This window comes from Nicrophorus vespilloides, unplaced genomic scaffold (genome assembly GCF_001412225.1).
Source record: "Nicrophorus vespilloides isolate i.1.1-1 unplaced genomic scaffold, Nicve_v1.0, whole genome shotgun sequence".
In the NCBI taxonomy this organism is placed as follows: Eukaryota; Metazoa; Arthropoda; class Insecta; order Coleoptera; family Silphidae; genus Nicrophorus; species Nicrophorus vespilloides.
Window position 1 is genome coordinate 3,606 of NW_017095584.1, and position 26,685 is coordinate 30,290.

Genomic DNA, 26,685 nt, shown 5'->3' on the forward strand with positions numbered 1-26,685 from the left:
CATGATTTATACTATTGAGTAAAGACTTTTGAAGTACTACAGTGGTATCATGTGAATATCACGAACTATGCAACCCAAATTGCACAATTGCAAATAAAATTGTCGTTTGACAGAAGCCTTCTTCACATCATGTTTTCGCAACTATATATTTTGAAATTGGTTGATTCTTGAAGATATACTCATTGTCATAGACTATTTTTTCCTTACCATTATGGATATAAACATGATTTATACTATTTAGTAATGTATTCTACTGATAAAGACTCTTGAAGTACTACAGTAGTATCATGTGAATATCACGAACTGTTTTTAAGTATCTAATTTGAGAATCAACCTTGCAAACTTGATATTGTTTTCTTTTTGGGATGATATTTAGAACTTGAAAATCGCAATGGTAGTAAAATTAAAAAAGTATCATTAAAAAGCAACAAAAGTAATAATACTAGATACTGCAGACAAATTTATTATATTTGTAAATATTTTTATTCTTCTATAAGAAAAAAAATAATAAAACGTAATTATCATACGAACAAAAAAAAAAGAATAGAACGAGAACTAAAAATGACTATATTATATAATATATAACAGTACAAAATGTTTTTTTTTTTTTTCATCAAACGTTTTTCGTTTTGCATTTTCGCCTCATTTTTTTTTTCTCCATACGTAGAATATAAAAAAAAAACGGATGCGAGAGGAAAGGAAGGAACACAAGAACATGTCAAGCAGGAAAATTATGAATAGAATATGAGAGGGAAGGATTGTCGGATGGTGTTTTATCTTCTTGTTTTGATGGGAGAGTGGGCGGTGGGAGAGGCGGGGGTGGGGAGCATGTTGTATAAAGAATAAAATAGTAAAAAATAAAAATACCACAAATATACATAAAAATATGATGTCAAAAAAACCAACAGAAATAAAATATATATAAACAAAATGTTAGCAACATCTAAAATCTATGAATAAAATTCACCAGTAGTAAATGTTAACGATTCTGAATCTAATAAATTAATTAATTAATTAAAAAAAAAAAATGTACAATAATATTATAATATTATCCATTAACATTACGTGGCCTATCTCGAACGAAAGAAGAAAAAAAAAACAAAATGCAGGCACGAAAAGTCAAAAAAAAAAAAATAGTAATAGTAATAAACATGTTATGTCAAACGAATCCAGTTTTCATTACACAATAATAATATATAATATAATTAATTAATAATTACATACTTAAAAACCACGACATCATTTTGTTTTTTCTAATCCTGTTTTTCCTTTTTTTCTCTCCGTCATTTAATAGTATTCATGTATATATATATATATATAAATCTTAAAAATCATTTAAAAATTAACAAATTAGCGTTTAATTAAAAAAAAAAAATATATATAGAAATGAACAAAAAAAAAACCGTTACCCTTGCTTTACCCTCATTTTTTTTCTTTACAAAAAAATATATGCAGGCTATCTTACAATAGTCCACTCGAACGCAATCACATTAACTTTACAATCTTTTTTTGATTTTTTTTTTTTTTTAATTTCACTTTGTCCCGCACAATTTTCCTTCTGCTTGTTACCTTCCACGGAATCCAATGTAGTAAAAAAATGCACGAAACAAACGAGAAAAAAAAAAGAGCGCGGAGAAGAAACAAAGTTAACGCGATTCGTTTTAAGTTTCGAAATCGTAAACGTAGCATATTCCAATACATAAAAAGACCAGGAAAAAAAATTATTGTTGTTGTTCTTTTTCCGGTTCAATTATGAAAGAAATTATGACTATCATAGCCTGTTCAATAACAAAAAAAAAAATTAATACGTTAGCCACTGTCGCACGTACTAAATACATACTTTTTTTTTTTTTAAATACAAAAACAGAACGATTTTTCCAATTGTTATCAATTCACGTAATAATAATGATGGCTATTATAATAGTAAAAAAAATAACGAATTTCGGCTGTTTGCTTTCTCTCTCTGTGATGTTTCCGTAATCACGCACATACAATATAAATAGTTTTACAACACTGGGTTCTCCTAAAAATATACATATACAAAATACATAATAATTATAATAATAATAATATAAAGACAATTTAAAAATAACTACAAGATACGAGTGCGACAATGGCTAACATATATATAATGTGTTTCTTTAAGAAGCTAAAATTTTGCTCTTCTTTATTAACGATAAAACCTTAAACATAACTTTACAAAACTAATCTGGCATTTTCACCGTCTGCTTTCGCTTCCACAAAATTGCACACACGAAACGAAATAATTCATTCAATTTCACTTTTTATTTCAATTTCACAAATAAATCTCCTTTTTTGTACATCGCGAATTTTTTTTTTGCACATTAAAATGTTTGGTGGATGCGTCGGGTTCGCATTGAAATTTCAGTTTTCATTTTTTTTTTGCAGGAAGAGAAGCAGAGCGGAGAAAAGTGAAGCTACTAGACAGAAAAAAAAGTTATCATCATCGTATCAAAAAAAAAATAATAATAAAGAAAGTTATAAAAATAAAATAAAACAAAACAAGAAAATTTGTTTTCGATTTCACGTGTCGTGTCAATATGAAATTTTGTTTGTTGTTTACTATATATATATATACGTATATCACGGGTCCTTCCACTCGTGGTATTCATTTAAAAATTTACTCCAAAAATGAATTCAATAATCGGTGCACGAATATAAAGTATTTGAAATCAGTGTGAGTCGGGTTTTTCTTTTTTTTTCGGTTTTGATATATATATATTTGTTTTTTGTTTTTTTTTTTTGGAGAGAGAGAAAGATTGAGATTGAGAAAAATAATATATATTAACATTGCATTGCATTGCAAGCACCAACGATTTTATATTGAACTTTTGCGATTTGAAAAAGTTAAATAAATAAACATCATTTAAATTATTTCGTCTTTCAACAATAAAAATTCTATTTCATCAATATCCTCTAAACTATTTCATATACTTTATACATTTATGTCGGAAATCAAAAATAACAACAACAACAATAAAAATGATAGCGCGTTACTGAAGAAATGTGAAACTTACAAAATGTTAAACTGAGTTGAAATGAAATCGAATGCGCGCAGAGATTGATGAATCGGCGGAGGAGCCGAAAGGACGACCGTACTCTACTAAAGCTGAGACAGTCTAACCGTTTGAGAGAAAAAGAAATGCGGTTTGATCATTAACATTATTCATTTAAATCCTAGATTAGCTACCGATTGTATTTTGGAAGAGAAACTCTTTGCTAAAACAATAAATACGTCGTCGTCCTCTTTGTTTACTATTATTATTATTATTATACGCTTCTTCGTAACACCTACAAATTACCAGTCTCCCTCAACGAAATCCTCCACCGACCTCATTATTATTTCTTTCTGTTTTAAATGTTTTTTTTTTTTATATATATAATAATAATAATCCATATATTTTCATATCTTTCTTTAACCCTCACTTTGTTTTTGTTTGTTTATATCTTTCAATATATAATATATATATATATAATTTGTTTATCTTCATATTCTGTATTTATTTTAAATAGTGTAACCTCTTAGTGTAGACTGTTACGTTAAGTGGCAGATTACGATACGTAAATATGTATAATTATTTAATTTACTTTCATCAACGTTTTCTGTTATTTTATTTATTTTTAATATATATATATATGATTTATTTTTTTTCTTTTTATATATATATATATAATTTTTTATATTTTATTTTTTTTGTCAAGTTCGTTGTCGTGAAGGACCGTAAATCGTTACAAACAAAATTGTCAACAAAATCAGCACCTAGAGGATTCAGAATTCAGAACCATCGATCTCCGCAAATATTGTACATATCCCACACGATCCGACTGATGCTCTCCCTCCAACCCCTTCCTTCTCTCCATCTCTCTCTCTCTCTCTCTCTCTACACCCTATCCCCACATGCCTTTCATTTACACTCATTTATACTCAATAACGTGAAATAAACAAAGACGAAAAAGATAAAGAAGAAACAAGACTCTACCCCATATATAAATATAAATATATGTGTTACGTGTTTCGTGAGTTAAGTGTTCATTAAGAGGGTGTCAAGTGTTACAGTGTCTCATCCCTTTTCTTTATCTCCAAAATCGTCATCGTTCTCGATATATTATTTATATATATTTGTTTTTTTTTGTTTTGTTTTGTTTACATTTTAAAAGTGTACGTGTCATCTCTCTCAATTAGTTAAATTATTTATATATATATATTAATAATCATATTTCAATATATTCATCCGATATAAATATATACATATATAAATTCTCTCTCTCTCTCTCTCTACGATTTAATTTATCATTAATTCATCTATATTTTTACTCTTCGTCATCAATCATCATCATCATCTTTCAATAGAATTATAACAAACAACAAACGATAAGTTGTACTTTGAAATCAGGGCCTGGCTCAAGCGTAGTTTTTCGTAACATTTACGGTGCTTCACGATTCAACCGAATCCATTTTCTGTTTTGTGTAATATATTTTCATACTTTGTATATATATATATATATAATATTTTTTTTTATCAACCGATATCAACATCATTCAATATTTGTGTATGTATGTGTGTGTGTGTGTGTTTTTTTTTTCTTTTCTTTTGTCAATAGAGATCTGCAAATATCATTTTTTATATCTTCTTTTAAATTAATTTCTATGTCACAACAATATTATTCTTTTTCTCTCGAATATTTCGCTTCTCTTTTCTTTTCTTCCATATATATATATATAATCATATTAACGTATTTTTAAATTATTATTATTTTTTTTTGTTTGTTTATATATTTATGTATTTAAGGCCGATACAATCAGTATGAAGGAATCTGAAACAGAAAGAGAACGCTAAAATTAGTCATCGAATTTTTGTTGGAACACTAATTTTTATAATTGCAATAAAAAAACAGTTATTTTTTGTCATATCCAAAAAATTGAACTTTAGAAATTTAATAAATAGGGAGAATATTTATACTTAAATTCGAGTTAAAATAGAATTTAGTAAAGAAATGGATTTCAATAATTTGGTTATTTTAGGTTTGTTGCCATTTGTTAAAGGTGTAAATGTGTCCATTAACGAGTTGAATTTGATATCAATGAGTTAATCATGCAATTCAATCAATTTATCCACCCTATCGACACGGTTTCACGTGGTCACGTTGGTTTATTAGCGCCGAACGTGATAATTGCGCGAAATTATACGATAATTAGAGCAACCTAAATCCACATTGATGCAACGCTGACGCGTAATCCAGTCATTAAAGTAGTTTGAAAGTAGCTGTTATCAACTTACCATGGCTAACCAAGGCTGCGGACTACAGATCGGAGGATGCTGAACAATTATCTCAACTGTCCACGCTGAACAGTTCCTTATGTAAGGCAGGGAACTCTAAATGAGGTGCAGATCTTTTCAGCTTCCCTAATGCGTCCATGTGTAACATACTTATTTCTCTGCAACAAAAAACGGAAGCGAGCCAAGATAAATAAGTGGATCAATGTTTGAATTGAAAAGTATCACTTACCGTAATGTAGGTATCTTAGTAAGCAAGGCATCACAAACAGTTACGTCTCCCTTGATTGGAAGTGAATGGTTCCTTTCTAATTCAAGTCGTAAGGCTCTCACAACCGCTTGACTCAATCGGCTTATCTCACCGATACCCTTCAGACCGGGCCGATCTGCAACAGGAATAAACGCAAGTGTTAAGAAGAAACGTAAGCGGTTTTTGTGTGTGTGTGTGTGTGTGATTTATATATATTTACCAGGTGAAAGAAGGACGCAGGCTGAATATAAAGCTAATTCCGTTTCGGTGAGCTTCAATTCGGCTACGCTCTTGGCCACCTCGAAGACGCACGTCACGAGCTTCATTTCGGCGGTGTCCGATGTGAAGAACGCATCCTGCGGTAGCATCGTGTCCCCGTAGAGAACGCAGTTCTGGGACAGATCCAGATACCTGGACATACGTATGATGGCGAGCTCGAAGCTGCCGGCCTTCAGCAGCACGATCTGATCGTCCTGCGAGAGCTTCATGAAACCAGGTACCATTTTGGCGAACTCGATGATCTGCTGGATGATTGTGGTGAGCTTCTGGGCGCATTCGAGCCACAGCTCCTCGTGCGCCATATTCTTATAGTACAAAAGTCTTGAGAGATCGTGGTCGGGCTTGCATTTGAACATCTCGCGTATGTGATCCATTTGGTACAAGCATGTACGAGCGTGTGCGTCTAATATTGTTTTCGACAGAAGCTCCGATATCTGGCTGGGATCTAAAACATCAACATTGATGATGATACTACAAGACTTGAATTAAACGTCTGGTTTCCAACCTTCCTCATGCACAAGACACGCACGGAACATTCACTGATCATAGGATACGAGCGAAAGTTTGGAAACCATAACTCGAGATTAAGCAAAAAGCTTATTATATATATACTTATATATATGTAAAAAAAAAAATCAAAACGAAACCACCAAGTAATAATGATAATAACGCAACAACAAATAACCAGAACCACATAAAATTATCATGTTTTTTTTTTTAATCCTTATGTTCTCTATATTCACAAATCTTACGATTATTCCATTAAACAAAATCTTATGATTATCTTTAGTAATGTTATTAATAGTAAATATACAGTATGTTGAAAATGCAATTAAAGACAAAATGGTTCTGAAATATTTGTTATTTGAAAACAGATAAAATAAAAAAAATAATTTCTTATTAAAATTTGGATGTTGATTTTGGAGACTTACTAGGCAATGAAACAGGTTCACAGTCATCGTTACTTCTTTGCTGTATGCTCTGTGAACTGGCCTGCTGCCTGGTGGCATTGTTAGATTGCACATTGGGTGAGTTTACAAATGTGGTGCTGTCAACATAGCTAGGCACTAAAGTGTCCACTGGGCCTTCCTGCTTGATGGACACGACGCCAGTACCTGACATACTGTTACTATTAGTCGTCGTTTGGGTCGCACCACCCCGTTTAAATGAACTACGTGCATCCGACATCGAAACCGATTGCTTCCCGCCACCACTACCCCCGTTCACACCATTGTTAGTATTACCTACACCAAGTTAGACTTTAGTTTAATACTTCGATATCAATTTGCATTTCTTTTCCTCATCTCTCCCACAAATTGAAATCTTTTAGGAGAGTTTAAGAAAGAAACTGGACATGATGGTTCATGCGATTGTAAATTAGATCGAGTCCTACCTGTGTTCACGACGTTCGACATTAGGCTTCCCGTGTCACTGAGGGCATCCAGACTTGGCCTAGGGTCGTAGGTGGTTGTACTGTCCACGTAGTCCGCAGATATATCATATCCCATTGAATTCGCTTGCACTTGTGTCTGGCCGGTATAATACGTAGGAGTGTATGTTCCAACATCACTGTTGTACGTATATCTACAAAAAAAAAAAAAAATCGAGATCCATGCAATAATATTCTTTTTACACTTTACCAAAATATAACTTATAATTACAAAAACTCAACATGAAACACAAATTATAGTCAATTACAAGTACCAGTCTTTACATCACGAACAGTGCAGACACAGTAGAAAACTTGATATACTATTGATTATTGTAATAAGATGAGTAACAATTGCAAATGACTAGCATTTATGTTTCATGTCGTAAATAGTGTAGTAACTTAAACCTATCGAAAATATTGAACGAGTGTCTTGAATCTTCAATTCAATCAAATATAGATATTTACCCTCCGTTATAATTGTGATGAAGTTGATCACTGCTTGAGGGCGTCTGCTGTTCGAACACGGAACTGTCCGGTGCCGAATCGCTCTGCGCCCTGAGCTGTGCCCTGTGGAACCGCACCTCGTCCTCGACTTTTTCCCTCTGCTTCTTAGACATCCGCCCAAATTTCACGGCTGTAATAATAAAAGAAAAAACAATAAGTTTTGAGATGAACAGTTACATTCCCATCGAGCGATTCAACTGCGTCCGTGTCTATCTCTGTCTTTAGCTTATACATCTTAAGCTCATCGCGTTTTTCCTTTTTCTCTACTCGCTTTAGTGGAAAATCAATTAGAAGAATTACGACGGTAAAAGAGTCGGAATAGCGGACGCTCAACCGCTAGAGCTTACGTCACCCGCACTCCTGCTGATCTCTTCTCCAAACTCCATCTCTCTCTATATCGTGCAAAAATCATCCTTCTACCTCCTCCTCCTCCTCTACCAAAGGCATCGGATCAGAGGGAACCTTTTCCGAGTACGCATTGCACCTATTATTATACAATGGCAGATTTTATTTTATTTTATCTCTGTGTGCTGCGGTTTTATAAATTTGCGTGGGAAGCACCCAAGTAAATAAATCTATTTATCTTCACGGCACGAGAACACATTACCAGCAATTACTTTCCATCGACGAGCATACATAATTCGATTTTACAATATTCCAATTAGGAAACTCTGCATCGAGGAAATTGATAGAAGCTGGAGAAGCAAACAAAACAAAAATCAGGGACGTAATTGAAGCGGATACGAACGTGGTATAGCCGTTAAATGCTGCATTTTAACTGGGACAATTTATAACTTCATCTCTACAATTAATACAACCGATTGCACAACAAAAGTGTTCATTTAATTAACAGTCATTTACAATTAACACGTTCAAAATAAATGCATCAACTATCATTCATTCATCATAATTATTTTAGAATTCACTCTAACTCTAAAGATTTAAAATATTCATGAACTTCATGATCATCTGTTTCAAAATAAAAATGTTCGTAATAATAATAATAATTAATCCTGTTTTGTACACATATCTCTGTTCATTAGTTGCTTTTATTATACTATACTCGTAGATTAATTGGATTGAAAGCAATACTGAGATCAGTCATCGGGCCAGTTGTTATTGCGTAAGTGCACCGAGATGTTCATTAAGATATTTGGATTCCGTTTGGAGAACGGATCAGATCAATTGTGCAATGCGTAAATCCGGTGGATGACATTTTGCCCATGCATATTTGATTGTCGAGCAGCGGAGAACGCCTGGTTCGGTTGAAAGATTGGAATCGTCGAGTGAATGACAAACAAACAAAAAAAAAACAGAACCAAAAGGAAATAAAAGATGAAGTAGAGAAAAAGAAACTGCTTTAAGGAGTGACCGAAGCAAAGGAATGATTGAACGCCTTTTCGGTGTGCGTTTATCTAAATGGATCTATCTGCAAAACGAAATTGATCCTGATTAAATGCAGGAAAGCAAATTGCGAAACGGGACCCCATTTGTACTGTAACTGTGCAAACGACATATGACGAATTATTAATTTAATAAAAAAGCTCGCAGCTGTAGTTGTGTGTATGTAGTTAGTACATAACATGGCGCACAACCTCATACTCGTACGTACATACACACATACACACATGCATATACACGCACAGTACAGGATCGGCCGAAATGCACAGTTAACACGATATGAATACATAAAATACACGCACGCCTCGTTACGTAACAGCGACACACTTTTATCCATCCTCGTCTCGCTCCCGGCTAGCCTACGTTACGCAATGCGTTTGTGCGTGTACGTAGACATTTGCTGCGCGCAAATGAAACATGTCCACCTCGCAATTATCCATCGCAAAGAACCTAGGTGGGTCCCAAACTAGATCAACATATCATATTCATACAAGAAAAGCGACAAGAAAACAACGAATTTGTAAACAAAAAAAAAAAAAAGGGCAAAGGGGCACGTGAATTATAATCCAATGGAAAGTGCGAGTGTGTCTCTTTGATAGACGCCGAAAGGCTTTGGCTTTAGTCGCCGTGGCGAGATTTACTGCATATCGATGTGGATAATATTATAATCGCTTTATCCACAAATCATCGCCGCATTAGAAAGTCGTAAAACATATAGTATATGCACACGCGTATTCCGGCGAGCGGCGAAAGAAAAGAACTTATTATAATCAGAAACTCTGGAACATTAAAAATGGAAGTTGCCAAAAATCCTGCACTTTCACTTCTTCCTCTCACCGGTCACATAATGCGGCAATAATAACAAAGCCGTTTCATTATTTCCCTTTCTTTCTTCTCGCTCATTCCGTACTCCTGCTATGTCTTTCAATATACACACACACATTTGTTTGCTTTTCTTTTTTCTTTTTCGTCTGATCACTGAACTGCGTTGCGCAATTCGATTTATGTACGTATGCATTCGCGTTAAGCCGATTCTCTTCGATGTTCTCGCAAAGCGACTATAATCAATTCCAGCAACCAAAAAAAGAAACGCTTACATCATCAATATCTTAATACTTCGTGTATAGATAAAAGTCTGTTAAAATTGTCAAGTATTTTGATCATCACTCATCTTTGGTGAAGCTCTAATCAATGATTAATTAAAGTAAACAAGTTACGTAACAAGTGCATTCTTTATCTCAGTTTCTTTACAAATAAACTTCTCTAATTCTCTAATTCTAATTCAATTAATTTCGTTATATATATTTTTAAGTATATTTTTTATTTTAAAATCTTCTTAATTCTTTGACGATGTCATAATTATTGTTATTTGTAAACGTTGAAATTCGAATTACAAAGTTATACGAGTGTTACGAATTAAATGAATTTAAAACAAGTTGCGGACACTCGAAATCTAAATGTAATTAGAAATTTGTCCCTCGAGGATTCATTTGGCTGAAGAGTTAAAAACACTCGGAAATTAATTGAGAACCGGGAGGAGATTCTAATTAGAAACTGTGAAAATGTGCATTTATATATATATTTCTTTCTTGTTTTTTTCACTATTTTCTTTTTCATTATTATCTGGAAAAACCGAAATGTGGGTGCGATGCAAATAATTAAATTGAATGAAAGAGATGGCCGTACAGGAAGAATAATATATGACAGGAACTGAAGCGGGATTCGAGTTGGCATAAAAGAGGGATGCAACAACGTATAAATGCATACATACATGCATGCATACATTCAAAAGCAGTTGTAATCTGTTTTCCATGCAAACCGATAAGAATTACAATTGCTTTTGACATTTTTTTTCTAACCTACTTCGAGACAAATCCATACAAAACTAGAAACGATATCCAATACATGAATAGGTTCTCCGCGCAGAACGGCTTCCTCTCTATACACTTTTACACAAACACACACAACAATCTCGTAACAATATTAATAATAATAACAATAATATTGTTTCTGGTATTCCTCTGAGAGACGAAATTAATGTTGCGTATCGAACGCAGAAATATAACATAAAATAACATTTTTACTGGATTGAAAATTTAAAGTGAAAAATGCTTTATCCAATTAGACAAACGTAATGAAAATGCAGAATTTCCGCGTGCGTGTAGAAGAAAAACAAAGTGAAATCTTTCCCCTGATATTTTCTACATAACATTTACTCATTAATGAAAGAAAAAAGAAAATACTTGAATATTTACCAACATATAAATTGTATAAACGTATCAATTTTGACACGAAACAAATAACGTAATTGTATTTATTATTTTTAAAATAGGTTAACTGAGTTTAATTAAGATTTTATTAGCACATGCATATTATTACGTAACTTTGCGAAATACTCTTTAATAGATTATTTAATTATTAAATTTGTATGTGAACTTAAAAGTTTATAATATTTGATGACCGTATTGATTTTACAGTAGTTGACATATCGAGATGTTTAAAAAAAAAATATATTGAAGATTGGTAGCTCAATTTAGTTGATAGACATATCCAATTATATTGGTTTTTAAATTCAATTGCTTCAAGATGCGTCTGAGGAGTGACATAATAACAGTTTAAATTAAAATGTTGGACATAGAATGATTGATAATAGGATTGAAGTATTATTGATTATATTTTGAAGTAAGTAATGAAGATAACGGAGATGTTTCGTAAGAAAATAAAAGTAGTGTAAAGAAAATGAACGTGGAATTTTCTCAATTTCCATGGTGGTGAGATAGTGGCATGCCTTGCTTCTGTCCATCGCGAGAACGCCGTCAAATGTTCTATTTCGCAATTAGTGCGAGAAATGCGTGAACAGAATGAAATTGCGATCAGATGAATAGTCGCCCGGTGGATAGATGGATGGATGGAAGAATGGATGGATTGGATGGAGAGGAGGTCGCGTGGAATGTTAAAAACTCACCATCCCGGCTCATGCCAAGTCGCAGGCATTTCTGGAGGCGGCAATACTGGCATCGATTCCTGTTCACCCTATCAACCACGCAGTTCTTGTTCCTCGGGCATTGGTAGTTCACCACTGAACTCTGGGATCGCCGGAAAAACCCTTTGCATCCCTCGCATGTTATCACCCCGTAGTGGACGCCGCTGCTCTTATCACCGCACACCTTGCAAGGGATGATTTCAATTTGTGCTGCAAAAGGAAACAGAACATAGAAATGAGTACAATTTACAATCACGCATGCAAAAATGCTAATAATCGATCGGCAATCAAATCGGTGACATTTTCACTTTTATTGTTTGCAAAGCGACAAACCGCATATTATTATATAACGTCCCATTTTCTATTGTTTCCAAAGCCGACCATGTAACGCGGCAGTAGTTTTTTTTTTTTTTTCACCGCTCTCCAGCGGAAAAGTCTGTATTTTTTTTTCCTTCGACTTCTTCTTCTACTGCGCTTACGCCATTATAAAATAGGCACACGCAATTTTTATTTCAGAAGAATAATGATAATGGTAAATGAAACGGGTAAACGATGTCGGTTCAACGACTCCTGAAACCGTTTCTCGTTCTCTCCACTCCAAACGCACGGAAAAGAAGACACTAATCAAGATAACCGGGTGCTCCTTATCTAGAAAACTGTGATATCGTGTATCTCTAGGATTCAGTTCCGTCTCCAGCATTCTGGAAAACCGTGCGATACCATACTTTCGTAAACAAATAAGCCAGACAATGACCCATGATCACGTGGGACAAATACCACGTTTTATTTGTTTTTGACGTCTTCACACAGGTGTCGAAACGTCTCCTCTCCGCGACTTCAGCAAAAGGCTATTTTCGCTCATTATTCTCACACAAATTTTCTTCTTTTATCATACGTTCGTTCCTTAGTTTTTTTTCTTCTTTTCATTTACCATTTAAATTTAAATTCTCCTATTAATAGAATTATGATTCGCGCGTCGTAATTCACGAATGGTTTGGGCCCGGGCCAAAGAACGAAAGTGTTTTCACAAGAACGGGGACACTTAACGCTTATTTTTTTCATCTTTCGTTCTCTGCGAAAGCATAATATTTATTACTAAAAAAAAATAGTTTATCAACAACAGATGTCGCTTTTAAATTACGTCCAGCAAAATACCGGTTGATAACACAACCATTACAGACACAAATTAAATGACATATTTTAATCAAATTTGTTTCCGATTATCACAAACACCCAAACAAACATCAGCATCAGAAAATATTTAAATAAAATATATTTGCATTAATTTAGATTTGGACAGAAATCCAAGATTAAAATAAAAAGTAACTATGATTAAAGTAGTTTTCGTATAGATGACAAAAGTTCATTATAGATTCAGAAATCATGAAATTTCAACTTACATAATCAATCAAATATTTACAAAATAACTTTACCAATTTAATGTATAAGTTTAATACACAAAACACTTTCTTTAACAACAGAATAACAAGTAAATTTTATTGTAATAAAACTATATTTTTTTAACAAATTTATTAGGTTGATTACCTTTGCTTTACAGTGAAAAAATTCTGAATCTACTGCTATATGCATTAGCTTGAAAATCGCTGTTCGATAACATTTATTAACACTTATTCCTTATCGGAGCAGTGTAAAACAATTTATTGTGATGAAAATAGTGAATTCATATTGAATCGGTGAATGTTCAATAATGAACGGACCTCGCCTTAAGATAAATTCGAGGAGATCGGAACATGATGAAATTGTGAATAATTACACGTATTTAAATTCAACTCGATAAGATCCGATTGAATCAGAAACGTTTTGATTTATTGATTAGTTTTGCCTGTAGAAGGTAACAAACTGACTGAGGTCGTACGGCCTTTCCCATACAATAAAAAAAAATAACAGTTCATCCAACAATACTTGAAAAAAATAATTTAAGCAGTCACCGTTATTCGGCGAAAGGAACCGTTAAATTTAGTTTGTTCACTGTATATTTTTTTTTCTTATGACGAATTGTATGAGCGGATTTCGTTCTTCCCATTATGTTTCTTCTTATTTTCTTGTTTTTTTTTTTTTTTTTGTAGGTATTACTCTCTGGTGTTCTTCGGCTGGCGCAGATTTATTTATGGTTCGCGAAGTCAATCAACTTGCCATGGACGGAACAATAAACTTGGAGAGAAGGAAAGAGACGGAACGATGCTTTTAGGGACCTCCCAAAAAGACCACTTCCGCAATTTCGTACGAACAATCGCGAACCAAAACGACAAGGCGAAACACTGTAATAACAGTGATTAAGAGCTTCCAAAAGTCATTTGGAAATGCAATACAATTACATCGGCAAATTGAGTTTTTATTATACCATTGATTTCGATTGTACAGTTAGTGATGATCATAAACGATATACCAAAATCAGTCTTGTATTTATTTATAAAAATCCGCCAACTCCGACGCTTTCTTTTACGAGTCGTTATGTAAATGCTGGATTTCAACATCTTAAGTTAATTGAATCACAAGAAAAACGATATTGATATAATTATGAACGTATCAACTTGAATTATCTTTGCATTCAGGACAAACACTCAATAAAAATATGTAAAAATAAACATTTACAAACTAATATACTTCGAAATTAATTAAAAAGCTTAATTATTCAAAAAGACATATATTAAGTAAATAATTGAAACAAAAATTGCGTAATAAAATAATTTGATTTTAAAATTAAATTGATCATAATTTTGGTGCGAGAGGAAACGATGTCTTTGATCTTTGCAACCTTAATTAAAGCTAATATATGCGTATAAAACATATTTTTTTTTCGCAACTCGAAACGACTGCACGTCTCATGATTTTATGAACGTCCACTAATAAGTTTGTAGTGGAAATACTTTTGATGATGCTTTAAATAGAAAATCAGTTATATCATTATATACAACTAACTTGTATTCATGCAACTTCGCTGTTACTATTTAATTGTTTATAATAGTTTGTAATGTGATATTTTTTTATAATGTAACAAAAGAAACAATAATTGATTTAATTTTAAAATATATAATTTTATGCAACACAAATTTATTAATAAATAAATAGTGTTTCTATAGAGATTTTCATATCGCGTCGTATACTTTTGTTGCGAAATATATATTTATAAAAGTGGAATTGTATTTGGTTTGAAACCATAACCTAGGTTTAAACTATTGCGAATTTAGTGAGACATGTGCGGAATGATGATGTAGCATTATTATACCTCTAATCGAGTTGACGTGTTTCTTTTCGTCTTTATCGTCGTTGGACTGTTGAGATGGTGGAGGCGGCGGGGTAGTAGAATCTACCGAATTGCACGTGCCGTCCGACCGCCCCTCAGCGGACCAATTATCTCCTGCACTGAATAACTCTTGGAACGAGTCCATTGTACGCCACTGTTAACGTTCGTTCACATCCGCCACAATACGAGCAAACTCGTCGCATGGCAGCGCCTCTAATTGGCCAAGCGGCTGTCCAATCGCACCGGTCGCAGATGAATTATGCACCAATGAAAAAACGCACTTGAAAAATATTGGGAAAAAAATAAACGGAAGAAGATGTTTTCGTGCTTCCTCGTTTGCTGGATGGGAATGTTTGCTGATTTTCACTGTTAATAAGTATTCACATGATTCTTCCACCTGTAATACGAACGAAGGCAACCGAAGTTGGCCGCTTCTTTGGCGATTAGGAAGTTGGATGGGGGCCAGATCTAATTGGTCGGGGACTTTTCAACGTTCCGGCCCAACTTTTCGGCGCCAAACTTTCCGAGTCGGTACGTTTTAGTGCGGAGCCGAACCGAAGCGCGCGTATCGAGCGGCTCGTGTTTAGGAGGCGCGGTTGAAGCCATTGAACTCGAGGTTGTTCACCGCCAAATATGGTCGAGAGCGAGAGATTCGATCGTGCCTGCTCAGAAAATAAGAAGATGAAGATAGAGGAGGATGAAGAAGAAGAAGAAGAAGCAGCAGAAGAAGGCGGTGGAACAAGGAAACAAATAATATATGCCAGATAGTAAAGAGCAAGACAGATATAAAGGGGATTCTAAAATTTAAAAGGAAGAGAAGGCGAGAAGCTTGTTTGGGGTGGCGCCTCCGATAACGTCGTGCACGGTTTGTTTGACCTTTGTCGAGGTCGTTAAAAGCCGGATGGTTCGGAAGGCTGCTGTGACCATGTCCGAAGACGCGCTCGAATTTTGACAGGAGCGAAAGGAGAGAGAGTGAGAGAGAGAGAGAAAAAAAAAGTGCGTTGGAAACACGCGCAATCTATTTTTAAACAATGTGAATGACCGATTACAAGCACTCACATACTCATATGGAACGCGATAAAGAGACAATAACACCCGTTATGCTTATCGCTGGAAATTCGGTGGTGGAGGAGCCCACTATCAGCAATTATCGAGGCTCTTACAATTCCCAGACGCACGAATTTGTTTAAGACTTTATTATTAACGAAATAGAGTTGCGCGTTCGGGGCCGGATCACTTCCAATCGCCAAAGAAGAAGCAGGTTGGCCTCAACACTCTTAAATTACTCACACTGCACGATGGGAAAAACTTAAAACTAAATGCACTGTATAAAAAATACGCTTTCGGTGTATATTATAATATATATGTTTAAAAAATGTTCTAAAACTTTTAAAGCACTTCTGTAAGGTGGTCGTGTATTGCTGGTATAATAATTATAAAAAGTATCACTGCGATCGCGTCACAAATATAAAGCACTGCCGGTTCCTTTCGAAATACTGTATATTCCCATTCGGTTATGCACAGAGACACTGGGCTTTAGGCACTGGGACGACTTCCTGGTTTATGTATCACTCGCGTGGACACTCCGCGGACACCCGGAAAAAAGGTTATGTAGAAATTAAATTAAAAAAAAAGTAATATAAAAAATGAGAACCGTGTACGAACACATGCACGTACAACTGCAACTACAACAACAACAAACAACAATTCGTGGCTTTTCGGTTTCTTTAGGCACTGACGACGGTTCGGGTTCGGAAACGAAACGAGCAAAAGCAAACGGGAAAAAAAAAATGATAGAAAATATCACTCCGTCATCGGGATCCGTGCGTGCCGTGTAATATTTTGGACATTTTTTTAAAGAAAGTCTCTCGGAGCAAATTGTCCATGGATCTGTGTAGTAATGTGGGTATGTACGTGTCGTCGGGACGATCTGCTCTCCTTATCTCGCCCATATCCTGTCCCGCATAACGTACGTCGTAGACGCACACCGCTTACGTACCGTATCCCCCCCACTGGCGCGGGTTCAATGACCCTGACGACAGAACGATCCGAGTCGAACGCGCAAGAGTGAGAGAAGGAGACGTTCGACTCGGCAAGAATCGACACGGGTCGTTCGAACTCGCGTTTTAAAATTAACAACTTTTTCTATTGCTAAACAGAATCCCTCCTCCCCGCAACCGGAAAATTAAAAAAAAAAAAGGAACCCATCCAAGCGGACCCATGAAATTTCAATTCAATATATTTTTTTTTTTTTGGACATCGAACGCGAAGAACAACAACTACTACCCGGAGGTCCCGGACCCGGAAGAAACGTTCAGTCGGCCTCTGCTTTCAGCGGCTTCTATTAATAAGCTTACTGAAAACGCAACCCCATATATTCAAGTATGGCTTGCTCAATTGGATGTTCTCTCCTTTCAGGAAAGCGTCTCATGGTCCTGCTGCATTTTTTTTTTATAAATTTTGTTTCTCATCATTTTTTATTCTTCTCGTATTATTATACTTCTTCTTCTTCAGTTGCGTTTTATGGTGGAGAGCGAGGGAAAGAGAAAGAGCGTGTAAACGGTCGGCACGTAAATACATGCAGGCGATGGGTTCGTGCGTGCACGAAGGTTGCCGAACTCCCCATATGTTCGGTAAGTGGGTCACTGAGACCGAGTCGTAAGTTGGGTCATTGCACTGCTGAGCCTGGTGGTGTTTGCAGGTTTGCCTGATGCCAGCGTTCTCGGATCGTTCGCCTGGCGCTACGAACACGCGTGTGGATCCCATACACATGACCACCACTATGTTCTTTTTTTTCCACTCCACAATGGAGAGAATACAGCACCCATCAAAATATATAATAATTACTCACTGCTTCGCTGGAATTCCAATAAGTCAAAAACCTCTAATCTTCCACGGATATTCATTCGGATCTTTCCTTATCTTCGCATATTTACGTTGTGTAACATCCAACGATTACAAAACACTTTTTTTTTTAAGTCCAACGACTTGCATTATCAACGCTCCAAGTTTCATTTAATATTTATACATTCTTCGAAAAAAAACAAAAAAAAATAATAAGTTCGATTAAACAGTAAATTAATTTAAATTCAACAACTTTAACATAACATAAATGGTGAATTATATGACATTAATATGTTTCATCGACACTGATATGATATGATGATACAATGGTGGATGATACAGCTAATAAAGTTTTGTATAATAAAAAAGCTTATGAGTTAATTGCGAATTTAGTTTAGGTAAATAAATACTAAAAAAGAATATAATCCATAGGTGGCAATAGAACTCGTTGTTAAATCACCACGAAGATAATAATCAAGACATTATCAAAGCCGCTTCCTTATAACAGGAAGTTATAAACCGCAACATCGCATACATATCATTGCTGTTGAGGTTTTTCGTTTATGTTATATATTTCTATTGAGATATGACAAAATCTTCATAGAAAAAAAATTTCATATTTCAAATTTTCTTTTCCATTAAGTTTATATAATTTCCATGAAATAATTATTTGTGATTTCTTTCCATAATAGTCTCAAAACGTGTAATTGCAATATGGAAACGATTTATTGGAGAGACTGGAAGCAAAAAAATATTCGCATGAATCACGTAGAAATAGAAAGTATGAAGGGTTTCTCATTTAACGAGAATTAGTTACGAAATTCATAAATAATCTCTCTCTCCCAATTAATGAGCAATTATGTGCCAAACCCATTTTTTTTTCCGCCGCTCATCGCGTCACAAGAGGAGAGAAAAAAAATTTGAAACGCAATAGGAAAGGTAGAAAATAAGAAGAAACAAGCGCGCACACATGTATAAAATTGCTCGTTTGGAAATCTAAAATTGGTCAATTTCGGGGCTCAATTTTCTCTTTAATTAAGGAAAAAAAAAATGGTTAAATGTGTATAAACGGATACAAGACTCGTGCGTCTCGTCTCAGCTTTTCAGAGAATTCTTTCTCGCATTTGTACTTATTACATGCAGTATTTGAACCTTGCACTATTGGGTTAATAACCCGCAGATGTAAATATTTGTTAAGACCACATTGCGTCAAACGTATTAAATCACTTTTTACACCACACATCAACAAGTACATATAGTGCTGCAGCAAGTGCATCACGCTTAAGTACATAGTCGGAGCGCAAACACACGACGAACAAATTCATGGAAAAATATGATTGCGGGGGAGGGGGTACAAAGAAGCAACAATTGTTCAACAAACTATGAGATAGTTATAATAGACTAAATATCAAAAAAAAAAAGAAATAACAGAAAGAAAGATATACATTATACACGATGCACTCAAATGATGTTCAAAGTTTTATAATGATTCAATCAGACGCGTGATTAAAATAATTGTAATTATTTACTCAAAACGTTTATTTTGGAACGGTTATAACGCGTCGCATGATGCGACACACGTATTTATTTTTGTGCGTGCTGTCCGATGCCAAGTCGCTATCCTATGTCTTTCATACACTTTCATACTGAAGTATTCCTACATACAACCCAGTTGTGTAAAACTGAAGAAAATGAAAGCAACGAGCAATGCGATGCGACGATATATAAATATGCTGAGTCGCACAGTTGCGTAATATTTCAGTGATTATCCTGAACATACATCAGTAAATTAGAACTGAAACACTAAATTCATTGTTACTTAAATTATTTTCGAATATCTTAATCTTAAATTACATATACTAATTGTATAACATTTTAAAATGTTTTTATTATATAAAAATTGTCATATATCCACATTGAGGCATTCTTTTTATAAGAATGCTTTAAGCTAAAAAACACTAAAAAAAGTAAGACCAATGCAATGCGACATTATATAAATATAGTAACTTATAACGTTTAAAATTATTTCAATGATTTAAAAAATAAGATATAAATTATACTTTAATCTGGGACACACCATGTAATAAATTTCATAGTATCTCATTGTATTATTATTATTTTAAAAAAAAAACGTTGCGAATAAAGGTCGTAAATTATTATTTTTTTGTGTTCTTTTAGTAAAAAAATTATGTTAAAAAGAAAATCAAGGAAGCGATTGGATAAATGAGAGACTAAGAAAAATCAAACAGAAAAAAGTGGTGACCTCTACGGAAGATTCATTCAACTATTAAATAAGCTTGCTACAAATATGATTCAACGTCGAGATTTTTCACCGCTTCAACCGCAGGACAATCATAAGAATACTGAAAATAATTAACGAAGTGCAAAAAATTACGCAACTGCTGCTGTACGGTTCTTTCGATCTTTGGGCAATTTCAGCTACAAAGTTTCTCGCCCCGCGGCGAAAGAGAAAAAAAAACAAGACGAATTTCGCCTCGACGGAATCGCAAAATTGATTGTAGTCTATAATATAAATAAGTGTGTGTGTGTTTATGTCAGAAATTTTGCAGTTCGCTTAGTGGAACTTTTAAAACAGACCACGCAGATTCGATTTCGTAACGCAAACCAACAAACAACTTTCTTTTTTTTTATAAGTACTCCTAATATGATTATTATTATTGGAAATAAATAAGTTTTCGTGAAGGTACACGAAATGTAACAGCAACAACAAATTGCGAGCGCCAAAACTCGGGAGACAATCGACTAGCACACGTGATGTCACGTCACGTCACGTTTTGCGCAACTTTCATGGGGAATGCCCTTGGTCGGCCTTCTACGAGCATTTTCCAATTATTATTTATGATTGCCATTGGTTTTAGCAATAAAATAATGCGATTCTCGTTTGCTGGCCCCGATATATTGTCCTTTCGGTTTTTTCGTCCTTTTCCTTCTTTGTTTGCCGAGACTCGAAAACAGCTTCTGGATGGACGGACGGATGATGATGTTTGTTGCGTGTGTTTGTGTGTGTTGATGCCAGCATGAGATGTGCCTGCTTTTTAGTAGGTCAGGTTGCCGCTAGACACAAACAGTTGCAACCTGTCTCGACGGAATGCACTCCTCCTCGCCCGGCCGTGCTCGGACTTCCCCCCCAGATGCATAATGCATTTTGCAATTTTCGACCGCAACCGAGGAACATCGAAACTACCTTCCGAGTGGAAAACGAAAAAGAAGACGACGCCGAAGCACGTCCACTTTTGCAACACCTCTAGTGAAAAACAAACAACAAAATAACGCATCTTCGAGATGGCGTCAATACAATTGGTCAAACCCATTAGAGAAAGTCCAACAGTTTGCACAAATCAAAGATAACTACAGAAACTTTTGCATTAGTTGAAAACTTAACAATGTACAAAGACGTATAAAAAGTGACTTAGATTCAATGTATCTAATGGCCGAATTTTAAAATACTCTTCTAAAGATTGTTTTATAGCTTATTGTCTTTTTTTATCTGAAAATACAATACTTATAATAAATAATATAATTACTTTCGAGAGACCAATATCTCTATCACATAATAATTTCAAGGTATTTACTTGTATATATTTACGATGCAATGAGACAACAAATAAATGTGGTTAGACGGATCGCTTCGCGTTTCGCAATAATTAATTGTATACAAATAATCATATAGGATTGTACATACCATTCTTTTAGAGTAATAACACAAGTTATTACAAGTTATAACATAATTAATCACAAGGTTTCCAAATATTTTAAACATATATTATTGCTGATACTATTTTATGTCTACAAAATAGTGCCATTAAGACTTTAACGTGTGTTCTAAGATCAGTCTAATAATTTATACAACTACTGTTAATAAGTACTAGCAAAATAACTGATTGTCAAGTATATTACGCACTACTTCATAATTGACAAGTACTTGAGAAAATAATCGGAATCTAAAACGTACTGTATAAATGAAAAAAAATGTTATAAATATAAAGACCAAAGGATACTTGATAAAATTTTCTTCATCGTATTATGTAAAGATGTCGCTTCAGATGTACTACAACTTGTGCAAGTACAAGTTGAGCACTGTAAATGTAAACGCAATACAAACGCTAATTATTAATTAAACAGTTTGTACGTGTTAATTGTATATAGTAACGAAGCTACGCAATCGACCGACGTTATAACAATGATTTTTTCTTCCTTTTCACTAATCATTCGATCTTCTACAATAGATATATGTGAGCAAATTAGAAAAACTTAAATCAAAATTTCGCAATCAATCAAAACAGTAATTTTCAAATATAATTATGATTTAGACAAAGATTAAAAAAAAATAATTCGCATTGTTTTCGTTTGCCTTCGAGCATTTATTTACGTAGGCGTTTTGGGATACGTAAAGATTTATCTGCTACATTTGAATGCACAAAAAAAAAATTCGAAAGTCGTTCGTATCTTTCTCTCGCAAACACACTTCACAAAATTAAAATTAAAAAAAAAAAATGTCGAAGTATTTCGGCAATAATGCATTGACCCCGGCTCGATTCGACAACAAAATAATTCGGCACCAAAATCTACACACACACACACACAACGCACGGTCGTGTTGTGCAATGCGCGATTGTAATTAATTACATCAAAGCTGGTGTTTGCCAGCATGATATTATGCTAATGGCAGTTAATTAATGCTCATTTACGAAAATCGCTGCTTAAAATGTACATAAAATAATACATTTTAATTGTATACGTAATAAGTACTTTTACGTGTATCCCCCTTGGTTAGCAGGTTACGCAAAATATTGATAGTAAAATAAAAAAAAAACTTATGAAACTTGTTCAAATCTCGATTCATTGATATATTACCATGTTCATTCATATTGCAAATTAATTAAAAATAATTAGACTTTAATTGCAATTAACATCCTATGCCTGCAGTAATTTACAGTGATTTATCGAATCGATTTTCTTTACTTTATTCAGATTCGTTTGAGCTGGGGTTTGTGTACGTGGTTTTTCAATTGCCACGACGAAGTTGGGCGTCAATTTAAAAGCAATTCATTTTATCAAACCATGACTGAGACGAACTCTGTGCGTAAACTTAGAAACGAGGCTTTTTGCTTTTGCAATTTTCATAATTTCCAGAAAATTGATTATTCATGAATTGGTTTTATTAATACGAAAACTGTAATATCGATATAATATGCAATATAAATGCAACAAATTGATAATAATTGTAAATGTGTTAAGGTTCGCACAAACGTTTCGACAATTACGAAACTCACGTGCGTTTAATGCATTCGCATGCGTTTATTGTAAGAGGTGTGCACATATCAATTTACGTGCACTTTTCAGACAACAATTACAACTTTGTATAAATCCAAGTCATTTGGTAAGTATAAAATATTGCATTTATAATTAAAGTTGAAATGTGTTGAATGAATTTACAGTTTCGTTGTGATAACATTTAAGTGTATGCAATTTGATGTATTCGTTCGGCGTATGTAAGGAATGCATAATTTCGAACGCAAATTTGACGAGAGCTGAAGTCACTTTACGTAATTGTAACATGATTACAAGAGCTTCGCGGAACCGTAATGTTTTATATGCAATATTAGATGTCATTTTAATGAGCGTATATTCAACGAACCATAAAGTTGTGGGTGGTAAAATATTTCTTTTTCAATTCAATACTACTTGTCGTATTTGTATTAGTATATAGATTTATCTCTTGAGAAATTAAACCTATTTTTTGTTAATACCACTCAATTTAAGTTAACATATAAAATATTAAGTTGATGCTCTTTAGCAAGTATGTTATAGAGCAAGTATATAGAGTAAGCAGAAGAGTTTTGTTGTGGCTCAACTAATACTAATGATTCAGATGTTATATCATTATATAATTATATAATGGATTTGGTAACTCTGGAATATCAAGTAGAAAAATATGTATACTATTTTTATTGTTTTGGTATTAGGTACACTGTCAGGATTACCAACTAGTATAGACTTCAGTTTTACTATCATCGTACATGATAATGGTAATTGGTATGAATGTGGATATAGTTTTAGATTAATAAGTTGATATGTTTTTATCATTCACCTATTGATTAACAAGTCTATGTTCAAAACAATAAAAACTGATATTATTTTGGGTGGCATCGAATTGAGCGAACTCCTTGAGACATTGATACATTGTATTAACAATACTACGAGCAATGTGAGGTAAACGCGAATCGATGGAAAATTGAAAGGCGTCAAGAATTCCCATCGACGAACAGTCATAAAGTCTGACAGTCGAAGTGGCAGGCGGCAAGGCGCGGGAGAGGCACACACATGCATGCCAATATGCGATCCTAGGATGTGATCTTATGTCATAGAGGAGAGAGAGATACGAACGTTGCGGCCCCCGCGCCTCCCCCTTCACCATCGGTCCATTATTGTTGTCCGCGCAGCAGAGCGGAGCGTTCGGTGCACTTTTTCTACACGGCGCGCGTTTATAAATAGATGTTTGTAAATAATTTTGCCGCTCTTATGCAATGGCGATTTGTGATTAGCGCAAGTAGGCCACAAGTTGAAAGACATGAACCAAGGACATCGGGGTCCGCAAATGTACTTTACTACTCCCGACGACGACGACGACGATTCACCAACCGAGCAATACACCGTACGGTGTATGTGTCTATATATACATATACATATATATATGTATGTGCAAGTATACGTATACACGAGAGAGCGTGTTCCATGCACACCGTGGAGGGCGGACCATGAGGATCCGAGCGAACGAATGCTCGTCGCGCAATCGAACTTAATTATGCACGCCGTTAATTACCTCCGTTCTTCGTTACTCATTTTTTTTTCTCCTCGTCTTTGCTTTGCTTTTAGCATTTTTATTTGCCTCGCTTCTAATCCTATATGGCGACTACTTAGCCGATGCCGAGGAGTCAAAGAGGATCAAATCAATTATGGGCACACGCTCCGTATGAACGAATGCACGCACGCACCGTAAGCTACCTACAAGTCTACAAGTAGATGGATGTCGACGGATAAGCTTCTGCTCACCATGCGCACACACCCAAAGCAATCCAAATTTACAATTCTAATCCACGCACATTCCGAACTTTGTTTTTTTTTTATTGTTTTTTGTTGTATTGTTGTTGTTTTTGTCTCGCCTTCTACGCTCACTCCAACCATACCTTATGAATTACCAAAGTACCAATCTGAACATCTCAATATCAAGCATATGCAAATGCATACACTAACATCTCATTCCCAAACTCATCAAATCTTATTATTAACATCAATGCAAATTAACTTTCCAATAAGATATTAAATTAATTAATCAATTAATTTAAACATGTTTTATTTAAATTACATATCATTGAAATAATACGAAAGCTACATAGTAAACATAATGAAAAAGAAAATGTTGAATCTGTTATTTATTTATTATCAAAATTGTTTCAACACCGACAATTTAGTAGTTATAAACAACTTTTCATGTAATTCTTTCTTGCGTAAATTTTCAACTATTCAATATTTTTTTGCTTCTTTTATATTTCATTTTGTGATGATTATGATATAAATAAAAAAAAATAGTTTGGATTATTTCCATTCTAGTAAGTGACAATAGTTGATGTGTCATAAACATAATAAAAATAACAATAAAAAGAATCAGTGTAGGTATTAACATACGAACTTTCTTTTCGGTTCTTTACATAAGACAATCGTTAAAAAAATGCGCATGCAAATCCACATAACTCCAAATCGCCGGGTGAAACTTATACTCAAATCCAAAGTAAAAGTATAATATATCCAAGATCTTATCTACCAAATTAAAAAATATATATATATATAATAATAGAAATACACGCCCAATCTGTGTCGAAATTTGATTTCAGAATAAATGAGTTGCAGATTAATTCGTTTTTTGACAACTTTCGATTATAAAACAAGTGTATTTTTGGTAATAATTACTATACTAGATTTAGGTAATTTGAGTCGTAAAATCTTCAAACAATTACTTATATTGCTATTAATAATTTAAAAAGAAATCGGTGAATCATATACGTATAACAAAAGTTGAATTGCAAAGCGTGAGTCATTCCGATGACGTCTGTGACAATAAACGCGAAAGTAGAGGGCGCGCACGTGTCGCGCGGTAATTTCAAAACAGTAAGCGTTCGTAAAAATTCTGAAAAGTTCGAGAAGAGAATATATTTTTTTTTCCTTCTTCGACGAGAGATACGTGCGAAGGATTTGTTTCGGACGTTGAAAGTTTACTTATTAAGCGTTTTTCTTGTAAACATTATCCGTTGCGGGTTCAAGAAAGGTTATTTTCAATGCTTTTCGTCGGTGATTTCTAATAATGAGCAGAAACGAACAAAAAAAAAAAATATATAGAAGCGTCGTTCCCGC

At 34.2% G+C, this 26,685-nt stretch overlaps 1 protein-coding gene across 3 annotated transcripts in view; it reads right to left on the minus strand.

Moving 5' to 3' along the window:
• Positions 1 to 4,785: 4,785 nt before the first annotated feature.
• LOC108557688 (probable nuclear hormone receptor HR3) overlaps positions 4,786 to 26,685 on the minus strand; it is a 72,173-nt gene continuing 50,273 nt past the window's right edge. For all 3 annotated transcript variants that reach the window (XM_017914338.1, XM_017914331.1, XM_017914323.1), the window contains exons 2-9: positions 12,129 to 12,356; positions 7,724 to 7,892; positions 7,220 to 7,410; positions 6,759 to 7,070; positions 5,768 to 6,271; positions 5,530 to 5,683; positions 5,301 to 5,458; positions 4,786 to 4,836 (exon numbers count right to left, since the gene is read on the minus strand). In XM_017914338.1, coding sequence (XP_017769827.1) covers positions 5,353 to 5,458; positions 5,530 to 5,683; positions 5,768 to 6,271; positions 6,759 to 7,070; positions 7,220 to 7,410; positions 7,724 to 7,892; positions 12,129 to 12,356 — 1,664 coding nt within the window. In that variant the 3' untranslated portion in view covers positions 4,786 to 4,836; positions 5,301 to 5,352. The remainder of the gene's footprint in view (positions 4,837 to 5,300; positions 5,459 to 5,529; positions 5,684 to 5,767; positions 6,272 to 6,758; positions 7,071 to 7,219; positions 7,411 to 7,723; positions 7,893 to 12,128; positions 12,357 to 26,685) is intronic.